The sequence below is a fragment of the Carassius carassius genome, chromosome 14 (assembly GCF_963082965.1).
Source record: "Carassius carassius chromosome 14, fCarCar2.1, whole genome shotgun sequence".
In the NCBI taxonomy this organism is placed as follows: Eukaryota; Metazoa; Chordata; class Actinopteri; order Cypriniformes; family Cyprinidae; genus Carassius; species Carassius carassius.
In genome coordinates this window covers 15,898,026-15,921,627 of record NC_081768.1, presented here as the reverse complement: position 1 = coordinate 15,921,627, position 23,602 = coordinate 15,898,026, and the positions used below count along the sequence as shown (strand labels likewise).

At 37.8% G+C, this 23,602-nt stretch overlaps 1 protein-coding gene across 3 annotated transcripts; it reads left to right on the top strand.

The window, feature by feature from the left end:
* The first annotated feature begins 690 nt into the window (after positions 1-690).
* alms1 (ALMS1 centrosome and basal body associated protein) lies at positions 691-23,371 on the top strand. Of its 3 annotated transcripts, none has more exons than XM_059566358.1 (18): positions 691-1,008; positions 3,458-3,617; positions 4,480-4,597; positions 4,684-6,571; positions 7,672-7,831; positions 8,168-9,133; positions 9,262-9,380; positions 11,144-12,053; positions 12,149-12,268; positions 18,936-19,061; positions 19,263-20,146; positions 20,375-20,495; positions 20,599-20,826; positions 20,917-21,173; positions 21,652-21,811; positions 21,931-21,991; positions 22,769-22,868; positions 23,022-23,371. In XM_059566358.1, exons 1-18 carry the CDS (start codon positions 973-975, stop codon positions 23,064-23,066), a joined length of 6,459 nt encoding a protein of 2,152 aa, XP_059422341.1. In that variant the 5' UTR covers positions 691-972; the 3' UTR covers positions 23,067-23,371. The 3 variants fall into 3 exon arrangements, with proteins under 3 accessions (XP_059422341.1, XP_059422342.1, XP_059422343.1); XM_059566359.1 differs by having other exon boundaries at positions 693-1,008; positions 21,934-21,991; XM_059566360.1 differs by lacking the exon at positions 691-1,008 and adding an exon at positions 1,336-1,371.
* Positions 23,372-23,602: the final 231 nt, after the last annotated feature.

Genomic DNA, 23,602 nt, shown 5'->3' with positions numbered 1-23,602 from the left:
ATTTCTGTATTTCAATGAATAACTTTAAATAGTTTTAGTGAATTTCTCCTCTCTTCTCTGAAAAACTGTATTCATTGTTTGTGTATATAACTAAACACCTGATAAGATTCAGGGCAGAGCCAGCCAACCTTGAAGTAGAAGTGTTTTCTGCATATGTGTGTTGGTATCAGGGATATGTGGAGATGGCACCACAGGAGTAAGCATTATGGAGATCTGTTGTCACCTGGATGACCTGCTACGTCTGACCTCTGATCGCTTGTTACCTAAATAATCACTAGAAGATATGTTGTGAACTAGACGTCCATCTGTGTTGATTTTACTGTTTATCTGTTTCAGCCAGCCAGAATCCCTCCTACCTATGTTTTAACGTAATTAGTGACCTCTGTTAAGGGTGTAATTATTGGTCTTGAGCATGTACCAGAGCGGCCTACAAACTTCTTGAGAGTACTGAAGCTGACTTTTACTGATGAAACTGCAAACTATTTCTTCAGTACATCTTTCTTCAGTTAATTGCATTTCTGACTGCTGGTCTTCCTTTATCATACCTAGTCCTTGGGGTTAACTGTAAATTATTCTACGGTATGAATAAAGTTTAGTACTTTATATACTCTCAAATCCCGCGCGACGCTGCGGGCTTTTCTTATTGCCATAGCAACAGCGTCATTTTTGTTCTGAAAGCAAAGCGCTACCAGAGAAGCCTTTGTCCTCTTTGGCGCTACTCAGTCTGAACTGGCTATGTCGTCAGCTAAACCGCTGTGGCTATGACGTTTTTCTGTTTAACAGAATGCTTAGAAAAAGTTCCGTTGGCTTATGATAACTTAATACATTTTTTTATTTGGTACTGTTTTACATTCCAGTTACACATTCGATTCTAATGTGTTGGTTTGTATTTCTTTACTCTCACTGTTAATTCAAACTCCGGTTATTTTAAACAAGTGCGCATGCGCGTTAACGTCAGCGTCAGTAACGACTATGGATTCAGAGGGGTGCTCAGCAGACGTAAACAATGTAAGTAACTTAACGTTGGAAATCGTGATCTCTTAAAAAGTATAAATATGGCTTAATTGTGTGTTTTTGATTTCTGGAATTAACGAGCCCTCGATATAATTCCTTACATGACTAACGTTAGCTAATCGGGATAACCTTGTAGCTACTATCACTGCATGGCAACAAGTGAGCAGTGCTCAAAGTTAGCGCTAATGGCTTTGCAATGACTTGATGGCAGTGAATGATTGATTATTTTTTTTATATAATCTACAGTGAACTGAAGGCACGAGAGCATACTTGGATGAACTTAAAAAAAAAAAAAAAAAAAAAAAGCTTTGTATTCATCGGCTAATCAATTGCTAGATGAGGCAGGCTGGTTGGCGGGTATATATATATATATATATATATATATATATATATATATATATATATATATATATATATTTGGTCATGTGTAATTGATGGCCGAAATACACGTACAAACACTTGCATACTTGATGCTTACATGTGTCCTACATGCAGGGGCGTAGCCATCTTTTCAGAAGTGAGAGGACAGAGTTACAATATAACATTTCTGTAATCTATATAGCCTACCAGTCAACAGTTTTTGAACATTAAGATTTTTGTATGTTATTTTAAAGAAGTCTCTTCTGCTCACCAATCCTGTATTTATTTGATCCAAAGTACAACAAAACCAGTAATATTGTGAATTATTTTTACTATTTAAAATAACTGGTTTCTATGTCAATCTCTGTTAAAGTGTCATTTATTTCTGTGATGCGCAGCTGTATTTTCAGCATCATTACTCCAGTCTTCAGTGTCACATGATCTTCAGAAGTCATTCTAATATTTCCTGATTATCAATATTTAAAACTGATGATTTTGTTTTTTCAGTATTCTTTGATGAATAGAAGAATCCAAAGATCATTTATGTGAAACAAAAATCTTTTGTAACATTATACACTATACCATTAAAAAACTTAAAAGTCAGTACATTTTTAATTTTTTGGAAAATAAATTATAGAAATTAATAGTTTTATTTAGCAAGGATTGTTTGTATTGATCAAAAGTGATGATAAAGACATAATATTACAAAAGATTTATATTTCAGATAAATGCTGTTCTTCTGAACTTTCTATTCATCAAAGAAACCTGAAAGAATTATACCCTGTTTTCAACATTATCATCAAAAAAAATTTTTTTCAGCAAATCAGAATATCAGAATAATTTCTCAAGGACAGTGTGACTGGAGTAATGATGCTAAAAATTCAGCTTTGAAATCTCAATAAATTATATTTTGAAATATATTAAAATAGAAAATAGTTATTTTAAATAGCCTAGTAAAAATATTTCTGTACAGTAAAAAGTTACTGTTTTTGCTTACTTTAGATCAAATAAATGCAGGCTTGGTGAACAGAAGAGACTACTTTAAAAAACATTAACAAACTTACTGTTCAAACACCTTTGACTGGTAGTGGATACTATAGGCAACTTAAATTTTTCTCTAATTTCTAGTTTTTAATTGGCTTAGAACTCTATAACTGCTGGACAATAACAAATAATGATTTGTTTATATACAACAAACACATTTCTATCACATAATAAGGCAGAATAGTTTCTATACTGTAAAATGCTATGTCAGGTAGCACTGCATTGTTCATATACTTTATTTATCACCTGCTAGAGATGACTTGAGAAACCATATATTGTCGCAATCGTATGTTTAATGTCTTCGTGTTTCCAAAGGTTTCTGTTTTTCTTTGAAAACAGCTGCTTTCATACAGAGATAGCTGGACACTCTTGGCCATATTAGGAATTTCCTGGTTCGTCTTTCTGTGCGAGAGCACGCTCTGGCTTCAAGTATGAATGAAATACAAACTGCATGAGAGTGTTTAGTGCTCCATGATGTTCATCTCACCTTCCAAATAAATTATCAGGTCATGCACAGACTATCCTGTCTCTTTGAGTTTAAATCTATATTTATACGAACACACTTGACCAAAAAAGTGCGGGGGACGAATTTCCGCGATATTAAAAGTGGGGGGACACGTCCCCGAGTCATCTATGCCCCTGTGTACATGTATTCCTATTGATTCTTTGTGATTAAGGTATATGAGAGAATAAGAAATCAAATTGTATAACAAAGATAAAATTTTAATAACTGTTAAAGTAAAGTTAGTTATAAATGAAAATACAGAAATAAAATGAAGACATAAGTCAGATATTTGACTAACTTAAATTCAGCTTAGTATACAGTTGAAAGGAATAGTTCACCCAAAATGAAAATTTATCCTCAGGCCATCCAAGGAAACATTTAAGTAAACATTTTAGTTTTTTAGGCTGTGGCTACAGTATATGGAGGACCATGAAAGTACTTCTTTGAACTATCTTAAATTTCTTTTGCAAACATTATAAATCGGAGCATTCTTACAGACATTCAAGTTTACCTTTCCTCTTTTTACCTTTTCAGCCCCCTGCAGAGATTCCCTACCAGCAGCATGGACAAAATATGCATGATTCAGAGGCTAGCAGACTGAACACAGATCCTGACAATGATGAAAGACCATTTAGTAACACTCAGGATTCAAGTGTGCAGCCACTCATAGACAGATCTGAGACTTTACAATTGGGTACAGAGTGAAGGTGTTTTTATACAGTGGGTTTCAAAGATCTAAGGTCACATTGAAAATCTGGGATTCCAATTTATTTAAAACTAAATAAACACAGTGTTTGGATTTTGGAAAAAAAAATTCTAAGATGTTTGAAATCCACTGTACATTGCTTCATCCCAAAAATCATTTTAGCTCCTATATATATATATATATATATATATATATATATATATATATATATATATACAGTACAGACCAAAAGTTTGGACACACCTTCTCATTCAAAGAGTTTTCTTTATTTACATGACTATGAAAATTGTAGAGTCACACTGAAGGCATCAAGGGCTATTTGAGCAAGAAGGAGAGTGATTGGGTGCTGCGCCAGATGACCTGGCCTCCACAGTCACCGGACCTGAACCCAATCGAGATGGTTTAGGGGTGAGCTGGACCGCAGACAGAAGGCAAAAGGGCCAACAAGTGCTAAGCATCTCTCGGGGAACTCCTTCAAGACTGTTGGAAGACCATTTCAGGGGACTACCTCTTGAAGCTCATCAAGAGAATGCCAAGAGTGTGCAAAGCAGTAATCAAAGCAAAAGGTGGCTACTTTGAAGAACCTAGAACATGACATATTTTCAGTTGTTTCAAACTTTTTTGTTATGTATATTATTCCATATATAATTCCACATGTGTTAATTCATAGTTTTGATGCCTTCAGTGTGAATCTAGAATTACATAGTCATGAACATAAAGAAAACTCTTTGAATGAGAAGGTGTGTCCAAACTTTTGGTCTGTACTGTATAAATATATATATATATTACTTTTCCATAATGACATTTATTATATATAATTTATAATTATTTAATTGACTTTCTTTTTCAGAGTTTCAGGATAGCCAGTTGTCACCTGCACTTACCCTGAATCCCTGCCTGGACAAATCTCACCTTATTTCTGACTCCACATTTTTTCAGCATACAGATGCAGAATTTGTCCCTCTTCGGTACTGTTTGTTTAGTCATCTTACAATTTTTCTTCACATTTTTGTATTTTTAGATAATATTTTCTCTATTGTTTTTGTGCACACAGGGGATTTCCTGACTTCTCAGTTATGACTGAGAGATGCCTCAGGACTTCAAATGTAGCTGTAACTGATGCTTCCCACCACCAAAATACTATTCTTGACCAGGCTGCACTTTCCCAGCATCCGTTGGAGTTACCAACAGCCCTGTCTGGTGAAAAAACCTGCTGTTCACTCTCCCAGCACAGCCTGTCACCTGGAGACCATTGCAAAGAGTTTGAGGATCAAGGGAGCATTTCTTATATTGCTGCTGAGGACAAAATCATCAGACATATGGAAGGAGAGGAGCAGACCACTGCTCAGCAGCTTATTGAAGGAATGTCTGCTCGGCTCTTGTTAAAGTCCAGGGAAGACAATGTTATTGTGGCTGTTAGTGACAGCAGTGCCATTTCCTCCACCTCTGAACCTGCCTCACTTCATCAAAACATAGACAAAAGCCAGTTAGAGCCTTCCATGAATCTTCAAAAAGGCTCATTATCATCTTTATTTCAGAAGGCTGCAGATGTTTCAAATATAACTTTTCGTGATTCACGGATGCATTCACACCAAACAACTGATCATCTCCATGATCAGTTTCTGTCTGTAGGACAAAGAGGCTCCATCTCGGCCCCAGCAAGTAGGCACCATAGTGGGAACAAAAGCTCTCATAGTGGAATGTGTATCACACCAGCTGGTGAAGCTTTGATGCATCTACCAGATCTGCAGAGAGTGCTCTGGAGCTCCGGTCATCTAACAGCAGCAGATGGTTCATTCTTGAACTCTCAGCCTGTGTCTCAATCCACACCTGCACTATCTATCATGAGACCCCCACCAGCACTGACCAAATTCTCACTCATACACTCCAAACAAGAGGCTATTGCTTCTGTGGCTACATCCTCCCAAAACAGTCACTCCAAAACTGGCTTAATTCCATCATTGGACCTAAGCGATCAACGTTCCTCTCCCATTCACTCTCAAACAACAGCTACAGATCCTAGTGGACCTTCAGAGACTGTGCAAACAATGTCACACGCCCAACCCATTTTAAACGTTCCTCTTCCTGTTTTAAATCCACAAGCCTCTGATACACCTCACTCCAACATTCAGTACTTTTACTCTGGTGCAGAGATGAAAGATCAAGTCCCTCGTTTGGCCCTTGGGAGAGTACATTCTCTTCCCAGTCTGAGCTATTTACAAAAAGTAGATGCCTGGAAAGTCAATCAAAGTTCTAGCAGGTCGTTTTATGATCATTTGCCACTTGATGGTGTGTCACCCAAGAAAAATGCACAGGATGTTGTTTCTGAAGCACTTAACCACATGTTTTCTCAAGACACATGTCTGACAGTTGGTGCTAATCCCAGCTCCCAAATGTTTCAGCCACTTTCCTCTTCTCATTCTGGAAGTGGCTCACCCCGTCAGGTGGGTGTAGTTGGGACGGGTGCATGCAGAGGACAAGCATCTGAGTCACCTGTCAATCGCTCACACTCTCACTCCTCCCTAAGCTCTGTGGTGACCTCTGTTCAGAGAGATGCTGGTCCACACAATCAGCAAATTCCAGTAGCACAATTTAATAACATCATTCCAACTACCAGATCATTGGACTATCAGCCATCCTTCGTTTCAGGTGGAAGGGGTGAAGGAAAGAATAGCTCAGCTCCTAACATGGATAAAAGCTCAGTCCATATGTCTCCTCTCCTCAGTCTGGGGCGCTTCAGTGATGTGTCATCAAACCTCAACATGAGCAGCACTCTTTCAAGCTCTCAAGGAAGTCGACATGGTGAACAGAGTATGCGGGCATCAGTGGGAGCCACCTCTTCAGTAATGAGTCTTGAAGTAGATAATTATGCACCCTACTGGACCTCCAGACCTGCGTCCCCTCCTCACACTAGAGAACTCAACATTGAAGACAGGATCCCTGTAAGTTCACAGTGCTGTAGAAGAACTAGTAAGATGCACTAAAATTCGGCATGAAATGAAATTCCCTTTCTATTAGGTCTGCACGATAAATCGGATGCGATTGCCATGTGTATCTCGTCAGTAAAGCCGGTTCTGTGATTAGTAGTAAATCTCCAACATGTGCTTTCAGATGGAGCGGCTTTTTGATACACGGAGCCGTAGTTTACTGACAAGCTACACAATATTAATTTTATAATCATAGGCAATTCATCTGTGTTTATGAACGTGATATTGTGTAGCTCCATCTGAAAGCAGTGATCGAGATTTACTACTAATCACAGAACCAGCTTTACTGACAACATGCGCATGACAATCGCATGCGATTTATTGTGCAGCCCTACTATCTATAAATAATAAGTAATTTTTAATCAAAATGTCACAATTCTAACATCCGGTGATAACGACACAATCAACAGCTGTTGGATAAAATATTTTCCCTTTTTTTAAAAATCTGTTTTTCACAGATTTACATTACAGTATGGAAAAAGATCTGTTACATTGTGACTTTAAAATCAACGTGAATTTAAAATGCTCAAACTCACATCTGTTATGAAATACAGTTTTCAATTATGCTCAAGCAGAAGGAAACATTTAAGGCAATTGAGTTGTCAACCTTTTTGACTCCAAGGCCCCCACTGTCAAAGACAATACTCAGTTTCCCCTCAGATATATTTTTGTTACTTCTGCTGTAACGACAAAGATGCACATTTTCAAACTTTTTTTTTTTTTTAGAAACTAGACATACATAGAAGAGTGTCTATGCATGCATTCATAAAAAGAATATAATAACTATATTAAAATAATTATATAAAATATTTTTAAGTCAATTATAGATAATTCCAGAAGTCCAAGGTAAATTAATAAATTAACATTTAAAATGTTGCTCACAAATGGCAATTTCTACCCAATAAAATATTTTGAGATTTCCATAACTAGAAAATTATATTGGCTATAAAATTTGTGATTACTTGTTTGAAAAACACTGATTCAGGGTGATTTTTGTAGTTCTTTTTTATACCCTGATCATTTTTTATTCTGTTATATGTCTTTTTGTTTTACAGCTGTACCTTTTAAATTTGGGTATTGACCAGTCACCTTCAACTATCTTAAATCCATTTACTCATCGAGGACCAATCAGAGAGCCTGAATTCTCTCCTACTGACTTATGTACCATCAAAGGCTCCATAGGAACACCAACTAAAAGCACACAGCCATCTGAAGGTGAGCTAAAGACTTCTGACATCTTTGTGCATTTACTTTTACATTTAGTTATTTAGCGGATGCTTTTATCCAAAGCGATTTACAAATGAGGACAATAGAAATCAAAAATCAAAAACCATCAAAAGAGCAATGATATGTAAGTGCTGTGACAAGTCTCTATTAGCCTGACGTAGTACACGTAGCTAGCAAGAAAAAACTGATTATAAGAAAAGAATAGAGAATGTTGCTAGTTTTAGGATGCACTGCTAAAGTTATTGAGTTAAAATATAGTTGGTTTCATTTGTATAATGTTTCTGGTCATATTATAATGATTTGTTTTGTTTTCTGTGTATATAGTTGACAGTCTTCAGAAGGAGACATTCTCCAGTTCTAGTCAGCTCTCAGCTGACTCCAGTGCTTCTGTCACACACCGGTTGTCAGTGCATGAGCGAGGCCAAACAGCCAGTGACAGAACTGTGAAGAAAACGTTCAGCCAGGTGGAAACGCCACCAAGACTTAATTCAACTGTTCATCCTTCATCAAACCTACAACAGTCTGATGCTCCAAAAAGTGAAGGAAACTTTGGCCTTTCTAGCCAATTCAGCTCAGAATCCATGACTCCTCCAGGTCCCAGAGAGGTGGTAAAGGAGGATGAAGACTCTTTTGTAGGCTCTGGCACACTGCGTGAAATCAGACGTCTGCTGGGCCGGGCAGAAAGCCTGGTTTCTGGTCGTTCCTCTCTGATTTCCTCTCCTGGCTCACACCGCCTCTCAGAGAGTGACACATCCCTTGTTTCACTGGGACGGAACATTCAAGGTTATCATGATGACACATCTCTGTCAGCTGGTGGGAATCTTTCTTTGCTGCTGACTCGCTCTTCATCAGATTCAGCTTTGAGAGGAAGCTTGTCATCCTCCCAAAGGCCTCAACAGATTGACTGCACAACTATAGAGCCTACCGCTCTCTCTTTGAGCAGAGAGGAAAGTTTGAAGTCACGTGACCTCTGTGTGACCCCAAGACGGGCTGAACCGGAAGGCTGCAGTGCTGCAGACCAAGATAAGGCAAAGCCACCTACAGTCACATCTGCCATGCAGATAAATGTTCCTTCGATAGCAGAAAACCAGGACCAGACTGAAGATGCTGTGTTTGGCTCTTCTGAGAATGATTCGTCTCATGTCTCAGCTGAGGTTGAAAGTATGAGTGACAGTAGCAGCGAGAGTTCATTGGCTGCCAGAGTTGCCAAGCTCCTCCAGAGTGAGTCACCCGTTTCAGTGGTTACAAGCCGGCCAAGCACCAGTGATCCAGAAGACAGCCGTGCAAGAGGTAAACACAGTGAGCAATTTGTCTAAAAGGACATTTAGTCATATACAGTTTTTTTCAGTACCAGTGGTGCTTTTCTGAAGTCAGTGGTTTTTACTTTGTGGATAACTGAATTTGGTCTGTCGCTTTAGAATGGATCCTGATGAAGGTTTCTGGCCGCCGATGTGAAAGCTTAGAACTAAACGCTGAGGACAGAGAGAGAATTGAAGACATCAAAAGAGAGCTTCTACTGAACACCAAATACACCAAGGTAACATACAAACACCAGCACAGAAAGGTCTGCCAATTTCATTTGTGTGAATATCAGCATTTTTCTGACAGCAATAAACTGGCACTGTATTGGTTTTAAAATTTTATTTGGTGTTGGTCAATATTGGATATTTAATTGTGCATGCTCAGATCAGTTAATTTTTAAGAACACTTATAATTTAACCCTGTGAAGGCTAACCTGAAATAATAGCAAGAATTTTTTGTTATGTTCTGTTTATTGAGCCTTTAGAAAATGGTTCCTCAATTAGTTTTCACCGATGGCCAAATTCTGCCAACAATACCAAGCCAATAGCCTGACTACGTCAGACTTTGTACTTCCACTCAATTTCAGTCCGCTTCTGTATTCAGTCTGAGATAGCAAATAATCTCCCAGTTTTCCTCCGGCTCCAAAACAGCCGGCCAATCAACGAACAGAGGGCGGGCTGAGAGCCGTGACGTAGACGCTAAACTAAGCATAAGCGCCGAGTTTAAGATTGTAGCTTTGGTTAGGGAAATCGGAAAGCGATCACAGATATGAAGACACGGGATGCTATTCGCTCTGTTGTGGAGAATATTCCCGGCATTTGCCTACTGATGCCCGAACAAGAAGAGTGCCTGTTACACATTTTGAATGGAGGTGGTGTTGTGGCCCTACTCCCGACAGGTTTTGGGAAAAGTTTAATTTATACACTAATGAAACACTTATAGACCTCCTCATTCTTGAAAAAGTGATTCTGTTTAGCCCCCTACAGTCACCTATGTAACAACTTGTTTGGTTAAAGCTAAAAAATAAAATCAGAGGTTATGGCTAGTACTGTGAACCATGCCAGCACTACAATAGTATTTTGTCTAACCCCCCATAGTTAATTCAACTGCGTAACAATTGAACTAATGTCAAGCCGTTAGTGTGTGCTGTCTTTCTCAGAAGGTTAACATGTCTGAGGTCCTGTAAATCGTACATTAAATGCATATACATTTTAGTTGTCATGCTATCTTTTATGGTATGTCTTGGATTATATTTAAATGCTTAGTTTTATGATCAATGCTCAGTAGTTTAATATTTTAGTCAATCACTGAAAAAGCTTGATGTGTCAATTTTGATACATTTTAACATGATTTAAATCCATTTTGATGAATCAAAAATTTGCTTCAGTACGTTAAGTGTTCGTCTTAAAATATTATTAACAATATAAAAGTTATTCTTAGGTCTACATTATAAGAATCAACAAGAACAACTATAGATGCAGCAGGTTCTTAGCAAAGCATTGATCATGTTGTTAATTTTGAAGGCTAAATATGATACCGTACAATTTATAGGGTTCATAATATCAAATTTTTTATACTGGACGTCATAATGTTGTGACATCTAAATTCACTTGTAGCATTTAAAACAAATGCATTTTTTTTTTTTTATACATTTAGACAAAGTAAGATTTTTAATATGGGCCAATTATCAGTAATTGGCCATAAAATAAAACTATTATGATTATTTTAAGGAAGAATTTTAATATCCTAAATTTCACACTCAATGGTGAGTCTGAAATAATATGAGTTTTGTTTTTGGTGCGGCAGACTGCATTATGGAAAGTCCAGATAGAGTGTGTTGAAGGTAAAGCTGTTGTTTGCATTTTTATTCTGTGCTCTCTTGCTTGCAGTGTTTCTACTGAATCTCTCATCTGTCTACTTCCCACAGTCCTCCCCAATCCTAGTTCTTATCAGTAATAGTAACACATCTTGTTCTCTTTCTCATGCTTTATTTCTCAGTGGAGCTCAGATTCTGAGGGCAGTGCTCAGTCGAGTGCTGGTCCTGAATCTCAGCTGACGAAGGGCTGTGTTGGACTGCGTAACATGGAGAATCGTAACTCAGATCAGCTGCAGAAAGTCAATTCAAAACCTTTGGAAACAGGTCCATTTTACACTCCTACCCAACAGGATTTAGAGGCCAGAGTTCGCCAGATTGCTCTTAGAGAGGGGCTCAGTTCCCAGCCTTTAACTTCTATTACTATATCAACCACTTGCTGCACTCCGTCTCCACAGTCACCATCACATGGCCATATCACTGCTACTGAGGAATTGGACAGCGTTGGTCCTGACCATGAGACTTTAGAGAGCACGAGCCAAATGAGACTTCAGCCAGCTGTTATACTTAATGTATCTGGCAGAGAAAAGGAGACAGCGAGAGAAGAACAACATAGAGAAGAGAACAAAGGAGAAGAAATGACTGATGACGACAAAGAGAACATTGTTACAAACAATCCCCAGAGTATCCATAGAATACCTCACATGGACTTTAATGCCACTGGGAGTAACCAGATATTATCTAGTTCGTCATCAGATTCAGCTTTTGACAAGAAGTCCCATCTCTCTCACATACACGTCACCTTATCGCCCAAACCCAAACACCATTCCAATCCAAACAACTTAAGCAGACTATCCAGTCAAAACACCAGTAAAGATGTCCTACCTCCAGCGTTGTCAAGCATGACTGGTGAGCGTCTGCAGTCTATACACCGAATCTCGAATTCAAATCATGCCGGGTCATATGAACACAGAGAGCCAGTTCAAGGCCAGAATGTAGGAAGTGTCAGTGCACACTTACAGGCCAGATACCCACAAACCTTTGCTCCCTCTCAGAGGCTGGCTGGGACATCCAGAACTCTCTCTGTTCAAGCAGGTATATGATGTACAATTGATATGCTTTTCAGTGGCATTTGATGTTGGTAAATTAATCAGTTGATTTTTTTTTTTCTTTATGTACACTTCCTGTAGGTGTCCCTGCCCTGTTGCCATACAAACCTTATGGAAGCTCAGAGTTGTTCTACATCCCGCAAGCTGATCAAGAGCTTTCTCCTTGTCACTCTGACACAACTGTAGAAAGCTCTCACCCAGGTATGTCACAGAGAACTTTACTCAGTTATTACTCTACAGCATCCTATGGAGTCAATTTAAAGACTTATATATACACAAAACATTTAAGTTTTGCAAACGAAAATTAAAGTATTGAGGAAAATAAATTTGCTTTTTGCAAACAAAAATTAAGAATTGCAAAACATAAATGAAACCGCGCGAAAGCAATGATTATGCAATACATATTTTCCATGGTCATATCTATTAATTTATTTGCAACGCTGCTTTTATTTTGCGTGTCAATCTAGTTTGAGCTTGCGATACCATTTTTCCTTTGCGCTTCATTTTTCTGCACGTCTCCTTTTGTGGCCCTGTTTTGATGTGGGGGCGGAGTCAAGGGACGGGGGTGTGTACAACATGCCTCCCTGGAAGTGATGTCATCATTAAAACATTCATGTTTTCGTTTTATTAACTTTATTAACAAATGTATACGTGTATTAGCAGCGTTGGCTCAAGTTAAAGAAGTTGTTACCATGAACATCTGCTGTTTATTTTTCTCGATGTGCACACTTTTATAGCATTAAAATGTGTATTGTTTCATTTGGTTAACTGCAAGTGTTTGTTTAAAATCTCTTAATTTGTGGGAGGACCCCCGTGCACAGAAGCATTCTTTGCTTACATTAGTTCAGAGTTACTGCTATTTTTAATGTAAAATAATGCAATTCACTTCATAAACTATAACTTACATCATTAAATAGGTCTATGACTCAAGTTTCATATCAATGCGAATTCGTTTTTCATTTACATAACTACTGACATAAATTAATAAATGACTGTCATTGTAAGATACTTTTTTTTTTAACTCGAGTCTTTTTGGTTTAGTTTTGTCGTGGCAACGAGATATTAATTCTTGGGAACGTGATAATGTCATGGCCACGAGTTTAATAAATAAACAAACCAGGGTGACCAGAGCAACCTGAGATTATCAGAGATTGATCAAATATTTTTTGTCCATCCCACAGTCCGTTGATCGTGTCTTTTTATGTAATATATGTTCATATAAGGCTATTATTATTTTTATCATTTCCTTATTTTTCGGACTATAAGTCGCACCTAAGTGTAAGTCGCATCAGTCCAAAAATACAACATGACGAGGAAAAAAAACATAAGTCGCACTGGACTATGTCACATTTATTTAAAACCAAGAACCAAGAGAAAACATTACCGTCTCCAGCCGCGAGAGGGCGCTCTATGTTTTCAGTGTAGACTACAAGAGCACTGAGCAGCATAGAGCGCCCTCTGGCGGCTGTAGACGGTAATGTTTTCTCTTGGTTCATGTCAAATTAATTTTGATAAATAAGTCGCACCTGACTATAAATTTATTTATTCTTTCATATAGGCTAACCATATATAATTGATAATAATATTAATTAGGGCTATATTTTTATATTTATTGTTATGCTTATTTCCCCTTTCAATTCGTGTATTGCTTACCTAATTAACGTTCTGTAATAAATTAGTGTTTTCATTTACAAATGAAACTAGCGAATCATTCATTTATAATTCTACTATTTATTATTATAGGATTAGGATATTTATATAGTTATTGTTAAATTCATCCTCTAAAGTGCACTTCCAGTAAAAAATCCTGTCACATAGCATAATCAAAGCTTTATTGGCATGTCGGGCTTTTATAGGCTATTATTTACAAAACTCTTCGGGGCTGCGTTTTCCTCTGAACTAATGTGAACGAAGAACGCTTCTGTGCGCTCGAGTCCTCCTACAAGTTAAGAGATTTTAAACAAACACTTACAATTAACCAAATGAAACAATACACATTTTAATGCTATAAAAGTGTGCACATCGAGAGAAATAAACAGCAGATGTTCATGGTAACAACTTCTTTAACTTGAGCAAACGCTGCTAATACACATACATTTGTTAATAAAACGAAAACATGAATGTTTTAATGCTATTGAATAAAAAGAAACGATCCACTCGAAAGCCTCTGCTCATCATGACAAGACCTGGAGCAGTGAACTGCGTCTCGGGCCGATGACGTCACTTCCAGGGAGGCATGTTGTACACGGCCCCGTCCCTTGACTCCGCCCCCACGTCAAAACAGTGCCACAAAAGAGAGACGTGCAGAACAATGAAGCGCAAAGGAATAATGGTATCGCAAGCTCAAACTAGATTGACACACAAAATAAAATCAGCGTTGCAAATAATAGATATGACCATGGAAAATATCTATTGCATAATCATTGCTTTCGCGCTGTTTCTTTTATGTTTTGCAATTCTTAATTTTTGTTTGCAAAAAGCTAATTTATTTTCCTCAATACTTTAATTTTCGTTTGCAAAACGTACATTTTTTGCGTATATATAAGTTGTTAAATTGACTCCATAGCATCCTACCTTACATTATCAGTTTATTTAGAATGTGAATCCTGTTTTGGTTCTACACCTACTTACTAAATTAATAACTGATTGGATATTATTGGATATTTGAGAAAAACATTTAAAGGCATGAAACTAGCACAGATCTAAGTTGATTGTTCGGGCTAATTGCTAGCACTGTTTAGTTTTTATTAAAGGGGACATAACATGCATAGTTTCTGCTAATCTCATGTTAATCTTGTGTACCTATTGAGTAGTATTGCATCCTTCATATCTCAGAAGCGTCTTCACTGTTATCAGATTTATAAAAGAAAGAAGCAGCTGTACCGCTTCTCTCCGAAAACAGTCAGAGCTAAAGAGTCACGAGCATGCACAGATTTTGCGTAGTGATTGTCTGCATGCAAATATTTGACAACAAAATGCCCCACTTAATGAAATAAAAGTCCTCCTGGGAGCTGTGTAATAAGGCTATTTAAAGTTGTCATGAAATGAAAATTCATCTTTTTCATTTTCTAAATGCATGCTATTGATCTTATAGTGAACAGTTTTTTTTTTTTACAACATTACGTTTTGCTTCAATTATTTGTTTTTTTAGTTTAGTAATTTTAGTATTTCACCTAATTTTATTTTATTTGCAAAGTTTACCAGGCTTCTCCAATTATTTAGTTTTCCTAAACCCTGCCCCTTTCTTATTTTTGACTGCAAATTTATATTCGGATCTGCCTCCATCCAAGTATCATCAAATAGATTGAACTAAGTTCCTGCGCTACATTTTTTTTTAGGGATGCGCCGATCTGATATTCATATTGGGTATCGGCTCCAAAACTGCCATTTAATTTTTGGATCGGGGATCGGTCAGAGAGGGCAAATCCATATTCGAGATTGTGCAAATTATTCGGTGTTACTTCTGAAGCCATACGATAGCTTAAGTAAGGGTTTTGTCATTAATCACTTACCCAAATGTCTTTCCAAATCCATAAAAGCTTTGTTTGTCTTTGGAACACAATTTAAGATATTTTAGATGAAAACCGGGAGGCTTGCCACTGTCCCATTGACTGCCGAGTAAATTACACTGTCAAGGTCCAGAAATTCTGCGGAGAAGGCAAACTTTTACAGAATGCCTCCATGTCTGCCATTTTTACTGGTTTCACCCCTATCGCATTTCCCGATCTCATCCACACCATTGCACCCTGATTTTTGGGAGTTTTTCTGTTTCTCTCTGAAAGTACCTGATTTTTCAATGACAGGACCATTATGCGGTGGCGCTGGCGCTGAGGGTAGGTGAGGAATGCAGTAGGGCGGTGGCTTGTCTTGTGAAAAGCTGTTTTGCTTAGCCACAAAGGCGAGTACCTTTTTCTTTTCTGGTCCTTGATCCCAGACCTTTTTCAGATGCTTCCAGAAATTATAACTCTTAGTCATATACTTATAATCCCAATTGGGATCTCCCAACCCTTCAAAAATTAGACTTTTAGCCAATTCAATGCCCTCATCTGTGAATGAACCCTCTCTAGGATACGGAGTTTCAATTTGTGGTTTCATGCGCTCTGACCATCCTGCCATATCACTTACAAAAGGTTCCGTATAAAACCCTTGATTATTTCTGAACATAAAATCAACTGGTGTTTCTCCTGGTAACGGTCTTGAGATTGAACCCCCCATCTTCCACTTAAGATAGCAGTACCAATGGTAATGTCTAGGCAGTGATAAGTAAGCAAGCTTGCAGTTCAAAATTCTCCTATACTCTTTTGCCCAAACTCAACTGTGATTTTTGTATCATATTGTGACCTTGGGTGATATTCCTATGTATTGACTTACACAAAGCTTTCGCCCTGATCGTCACTAAATCACCTTCTTTTGTCTAGGTGTTACCTAGTTTTGGGCTCTCCCCAAACTAAGTTTGGGTCGCCCGCTAAACACCTTTTTCTTTTGGGCCACAATATATCATGTAATAACAATTGTTAATAAATTTCCACAATATAGATTTTGATTAAATTTCGATCCCCAAACTAAATAAATTTCCGCGAAAGTAAAAAACGCAGCCGTGATCAAAAAACAGTATGTCCAGTACTGCACATCCAATTACTCCACGCTAATAGTCAACAAACAAATCTTGTAACATGTGACTACTGTTGCCAGCCGTAGTGTAACAAAAATGGAAAGCTTAATTCCACTGTAAGAATAAATCGTATATTCTTGCCTTCGAGATCGCAAATATAATTTTGGTTCAGGTTGGGTTATCTGAGCAGAGGAGAGCAGGTACCCGGGACCAAAGAATGAAACACACAAGTGGTGCAGTTCATTCTAAGCTCAACTTTATTGTACATTGGATGGCACTTTTATACAGCATCTTAGAGGAAGTGGGGCAATGGAATGTCTGGAACATAATAGCTGAATAAGCATAACTGACTTCATTGGGTAATCAAATACCATGAAACAAGAGCAAGGTTCAAATCTTAGCACATCATATTTTCATCACACAATGTCATTTAACACAAGATGTTCACGTGCACAAGCAGAATCTCACAAGTATGAAAGACATGGTCAGAAATCAGAATAGTCCATCTGCCATCAGTGGTACTACTTTTCTCTGCTGTTGCTGTCAGTCTTTCATTCAGCCTTTAAACCCTGGTCGCTTTCAGTTACGACAGTCAGCTCGGTAAAGCTCTAAGATTATTCTGTATTCTCATTATCATACTTGATTTGTAAATATATGTCTATGGATTTGCAAAAAGGACTTTATCTTCATGCCAGAATTTAATGTTGTTTTGTTACTTGTTATCAGGGGCAGCTGTGACCTAATTGTTAGAGACTTGGACTAGTTACCAGAAGGTCGCTGGTTTGAGTCTCGGTGCTGGCAGGAGTTGTAGGTGGGGGGCAGTGAATGAACAGTGCTCTCTTCCTCTACCCATGGCTGAAGTGCCCTTGAGCTAGGCACTGAACCCCCAGTTGCTCCCCGGGTGCTGGATATATAACTGCCTAGTGCACCGGGTGTGTGTTCATGGTGTGTTCACTTCTCACTACTGTGTGTGTACACTTGGATGGGTTAAATGCAGAGCACCAATTCCGAGTATGGGTTACCATACTTGGCAAATGTCTCGACTTTCCCCTTTTTCCCCCGACTTTATCGGGTGTCTGTGAAATCAAAAAACGTGCACATTTCAAACTGTTAAATGAAAGGCTCAATAACTGTTGCACAGATATAATACACTATGCATAATTTTTTTGTTCCCTTTGTGCTTTGCACTTTTTAATGCAAAGCGTTGCGTGCTGAGACTCTGTTGCTTCAAGCGCATCATTCTGCAAACCAGATGCACATATTGTAAGCGCTTCATGCCACACTGTATTTGTTTTGTCCTATCGAATCAATCATATGTTGTTGCCTTATTAAAAAAATATGCTATACATTTAAAAGAAATGAATTTTAATTTTATAGTATATATATATAAATACTTTCATTAATGGGTTTTATAATTCAAAATATACAGTGTGTAACATTTTACTATATTTAGTGCAAAAATATTATTTGTTCCACACAGAATAATGTTTTTTCTCTAAATATTTGGATTTGTAAAATTGTGTGTACTGATTTTTCTTGAATAACTTTTCCTGCCGAATTGTCCACTAACCTAGTTTATGGTATTTTTTTTGTCATAGATCATGAATATGCATATATTGTTTTCATATTTATTGTTTATTTTTTTTATTATGGAGTAGTCTGTATTCAGTAGATTGTGAAAGAATGTTTAGCAGTTCCACACAAAGAGATATATAAATTCTACATTTATTTCAATAAAAAAATTAAAAAACTTCACTGGTATCAGATCGGGATCAGTATCAGCCAGTACTGAACTCTAGGTATCGTAATCGGGATCGGAGGTGAAAAAGGTGGATTGGAGCATCCCTAATTTTTTTTACAACATTATTTCATGGAAGTCTCAGTTGTACAGAGGATATTACGGATACACTATATAGAGGACACATCTTTGCTGGACAATCATTTAATTCATCTTCACCTGTTTTGTATCACAGAATTCTGATTATAAAAAAGGTCAAAATTTCCATACATAATTAGTGATTTAACATAAATTGTTTTTTACTAGCACCTCTACTGGCCCCTCCCCCAAGTCTTGCAGATGGTTCATGCTCTCACTCAGTCCTGCATTATTCATGTTCTTTGTCCATGAGAAAGCCAATCCAGCAACACAAGCCTCGTCTGATCCACATGCCAAACCCTTCTGGGCCCCTCTACTTCAGTGCTGTTTGCTCTCTGTTTGATCCTGCTTTCTTCTGTTCTTTCTCGCTCCCTCTGCAGGTTCTGATGATGCTGTCCCTCCACACTTTAATACAGACATTTTAGGCTCTAGAGAGCTAGAAGACAACATAATTGCATCAAAACACAAGGAAGGTATCTACAGTAAGAGAACCAATATGAAGAGAGGTAAGATGCACATTAGTGTTTCTATTAGTGTTAGTACAATATTTACTTAATTTAAAGAATACTTCAAAAATTAAATGGTCATCATTTACCCATCCACATGTATGACAAGATGCCATTTTTGTAATAGAAACTTTGTTGTGGTCTGTTAAAGTTACATAAAAAACATCAGCATATAATCTTGTTTGTCTCTCCCATTATCAGTTCCCAGTGTGTCAGGAAATGGTCTTCCAGAATCAGAAACCACTCTTGCTGGCCAAAATGACAATACCGTTCCTGAAGTTTATGTTTTTAAGAAGAGCATGGACACTGTTGGCATAGATGAGGAGTATAGAGAGGAGGAAGAACATTTTGTTCCCTTACACATGGAGGCAGACTATAGTACAGATGATGTGCATCTTCACACTAGCATTATTCAGGAGCCCAAATTTCCACTAGAACCACACCATTTACCTTCTCAGCCAATCAGAACGTCTTACAAGGGATACAAGAAAAAGCAGGACAGAACACCTCATGATGTTAGCATAGAGATTAGCAGTTCTTTGGACCAGCTGTGGCGTCGCTTCAGTGAAAAATGGAGCATGGAGGAGACAAAACCAGCTAAAGAGGGAGAAACGTCACTGCTTGATCGACTGGACCGTCTGTCTCGTCTCATTCACAGTACCACTCCAACAGACCTAAATATACAACAGTCACACAGCAGGAAAGGAGAGTATTATAGGAGGAGTGATCAAGAGGATGGGACCACAGACGGGGAAGAGCAAAGAGAAACAGTTCAGTTAGACGTGGCTCCACAACAAGCTTGGCCTGAGCATGAGGAGAGTCAGGACAGAGTGCACCGCTTTCCTGCTGAGAGAGACGAGTCTGCAAGTGTGGAGACGAGCAGTAGCCTGTCCACTATTGACACGGAGCGACTGCTGCGAGCTTTTGGACCTCACCGGGTCACCAGTAAGGGACAGAAAAGCAGTGACAGCTTGCTCAGACTTTACAACGCCATCCACATGCAGAAAACTGGCCGAAGGAAACCCCGTACTAAACATGTTGCTGTCTCTGTTGCTACCAATGATGTGAGCACTGATGACTCCACCGTAAGTCTTCGCTTGATTGAGTTCTTTAATACAGGTTGTTCAGCTTCTTAGTTTTGAAAGATTATCAACTAATTAAAAAGAAAGATGCTAGCAAAATAATCACATGTATAGTATATCACAAAGATCAGGTGTAAAGATCCAGTAGTACCTTATACTCCGCATTTTTGACTGAGAGACTGTCATTCTATCCTTATTATATAACTGTCTAATCTTCTGTTATTGTTCCAGGTCTCTGCTGATTCTTTATCATCTTCAAGCACTTTACCCCGTCATTCGCAAAGACGTGTTTCCCAAAACCTAAATTCCAAAAAGTCGAAGGTCAAACTAGTCAGTAGAGGTGTGCAGGCAGGTCAGTTACACAACAGTGGTCCACATTTTTTAAACTAAGCAACATGTAAATTAGACCGTAACTGCAACAAAATATGTTGTGGGGTTGTGTATTCTTTTTGCAGGTGATTTGGAAATCGTTACAAATGGTACCTGCAGACACACTCGGGACGTGGGCACCATCTTTCCCTCACCAGGTGCTTTCAAAGATGTCCATTCATCAAACACATTGTGCAGAAGCATTCAGAGTGGCTTTCCCACCCCCACTGCTTTCACATCTAAACCCACCCAAACCCTGACTGCTCTGAAGAAAGACCCCAGCAACAAGAGAATCCGGACACACTACCCAAACGGTGCATATTACATACTCACAGACAGCATTTTTCTGCCACTCATTTGTTTCTCCTTTTCTGTTAATGTTTTATTTATACATTCTCTTTAAGGTGTGTCATGGTTCGTCGCAGCTGATGAGCTTAAGTGCGATGGTCACAAGGAAAACCAGCCACAGACCGAATCAGCACCTTGCCCAAGAGTCTGGTTTGAGCCTTACACCAAAACCAGACCCTGGAGAGAAACAACCAGAGAACCACTAAGAGAGAGACAGAACCCGCAAGAACAAGAGAGGCCAACAGAGTCCATAACAGCTACAGAGACCGATATCAGTGACAAACACTCGGCTCTTCTTCGACTTTCACTACAGGTGTGTGACAAGCAATTGTTTCATTTATCCATTTTAAAGCTTGTTCACACCAAGGATGATAATTATAATGATAACCAAGAATGCTAACTAGAACAGTATCATTGAAGCTTGTATCAAATTTTTTTAAATGTTCATTTTGAATCCTGCTGTGTGATTTTAGAGAGTACATGGAAGTTGATTGTTAATTTTAAGGTCCTTGCACACAAGTCTGACATTTTCGTATGCTGGTTGTTTTTTCATTCGTGTTCGTCATCATATCCAATCAAAATGCTTGCTACAGATGCGAAAATGCAGAAAATGGGACCTGGTCCTAATTTTTTTATGACGGTTGAAAATTTTGGAGGCAGTGTGTAAACGTGATTGACACAACATGAAGTCATATTTATTGTTTAATTTGTGAAAATTTGAGAATTTTGGACTCCGTGTGCAAAGACCTTTAGTCTAACATTGAGCATTTGCATTAATGGTTTTCCTACAGGAAGCTCTGGAGCTCCATCGGCCAGAGTTTGTATCTCGTTCACGTGAGCGGATGAAGCGTCTGGGGTTGCTGGTTGAGGAGAGGAGGTTACAAGCAGTCTTCAACAGAGAGAGAGAAGAGCTCTTCAACTGCCCCGCACCATCACGTCCATACAGACCAGGTGACCTTATAACATGAAAGATTACTAGTGTGTTGTTATGGGAGTATTCAGTTCATTATATATTTTACAAGTTTGGTACAGCTTGCATTAAGATGTAAAGTAAAACATGCCTCTGTCAGCAGCTCCAGTACCCCATAAACGAGTCGTTCCAAGAAGAGAGATGGTCCAAAGATCCAAAGAGTAGGTATCCACTGTATCTTTTTCAAACAGTCTAGATGGTTCATGACAGTGACAATGCACATATCAAATTGTGCATATATGGGTCATTTAACACTTAAAAAGCATTTTGTGCCCTTCTACATGCTTTAAGTTGGGTAGGGAGGAAATCACACAGTCAGAGAATAGACAGGACAGACAGACTCGGGAGGTAATAGTGTGTGTGCGTGTTTTTTATTTATTTATTTTTTTTTAGTTTCTCTCTGTCAGGTTTATTAACATTAAAAAGAAAACCATAAAAAGAGAACCATTTTTCTTCATAAAAACCTTTCAGCAAGTTTCCAAGGCAACGTTTCTCATTTTCTTTTAGTTAAAGTCAGTACAAGGTGTATTTAAGAACTGTTAAAGTAACTAAAACTTAAAACTATATAGACCCATTTAAAACAAAATAAATAGAAATGATAAAAACACAACAGAATTACTAACACTTTAAAATTAAAATGAAAGCACAAAATATAAAAATAAAATTGAATTCACAATAGTAATACAAATTCTAAAAGTAAATGCAAAAATAAATAAACAGTAAATAGTACAAATGTTATAGTCGGTGCTACTAAAATAATACAGATCTCATCCAACTTTTATTTTCAAGTTTCTATTTCATGTGTAATATCTGTGATTCAAAATAGGCTCAGTCAGAGGTGTAACGATCTAAACTGCAGTATGTTAATATTTTATTTGTATATAATTGATTCTGATAATTTTGCACTTTAATTGCCAAATAAGTGTTTATTCCCTCAGGAAATATGCTCAACTTCCTGAGGTCCAGAGAAGAAAGGAAGAGGAAAGGAGACAGGCAGAGTACCGCTCTTACCGCCTCAATGCTCATCTCTTTAACAAGGTATTATTAAAAGGTTCTGGAGTAGGAGATACACATAATAGCCCAAATACAGTGATACTGCCAGCTTTTAAATCAGTATTATTTCAGAAATTTCAGGTATACAATAGACGAGTTTGATTAACGTTTCTAATGCATGTCTTCTTTCTCCTGCAGAAAGTCACTAATCGTGTGTTGGGAAGGAGAGCGCCCTGGCAGTGATCCAGAATCAACTCAACATTTCCAAAAGCCTTACTATTCTCTGAATGTGAAAAGTTTTGTGGGTGTTTTGTATGGGGTGATATTTTATAATGGTTGTGTCTTGTGCAAGTGTTGTTAGATATATGTGTGCATTCGGATTTTAGATGTGAGATTTTATATGATTGTGTATTATTTATGGATTTGCAGTGTTGGATTGCTTTAATATGACTATTATAGTTACAAAATTACTTTTTATTATGTCTGTCTTTGCTAAATTTTAGGAATATTTTTATGAGGTTAATAAATAAGAGGCGATTTGTAAGAGCTTTTGTGTTTGTGTGCTATTGCAAGTAGGTGAATGCTGATTAACAACAAAAATGACTTGTTTTTCATTTCTGAAATCGTGCATATCCAAAAAGAGAATTAGGCAAGGGACATTCTAAAACCCTTAACGTGAAAAACGCTTAATCTGGTTTAATGTACTAATACAGTGATATTAACAGACCAAACTCACTAAACATCATACTAATAAAGTATACTATGTACAAAATAATAAG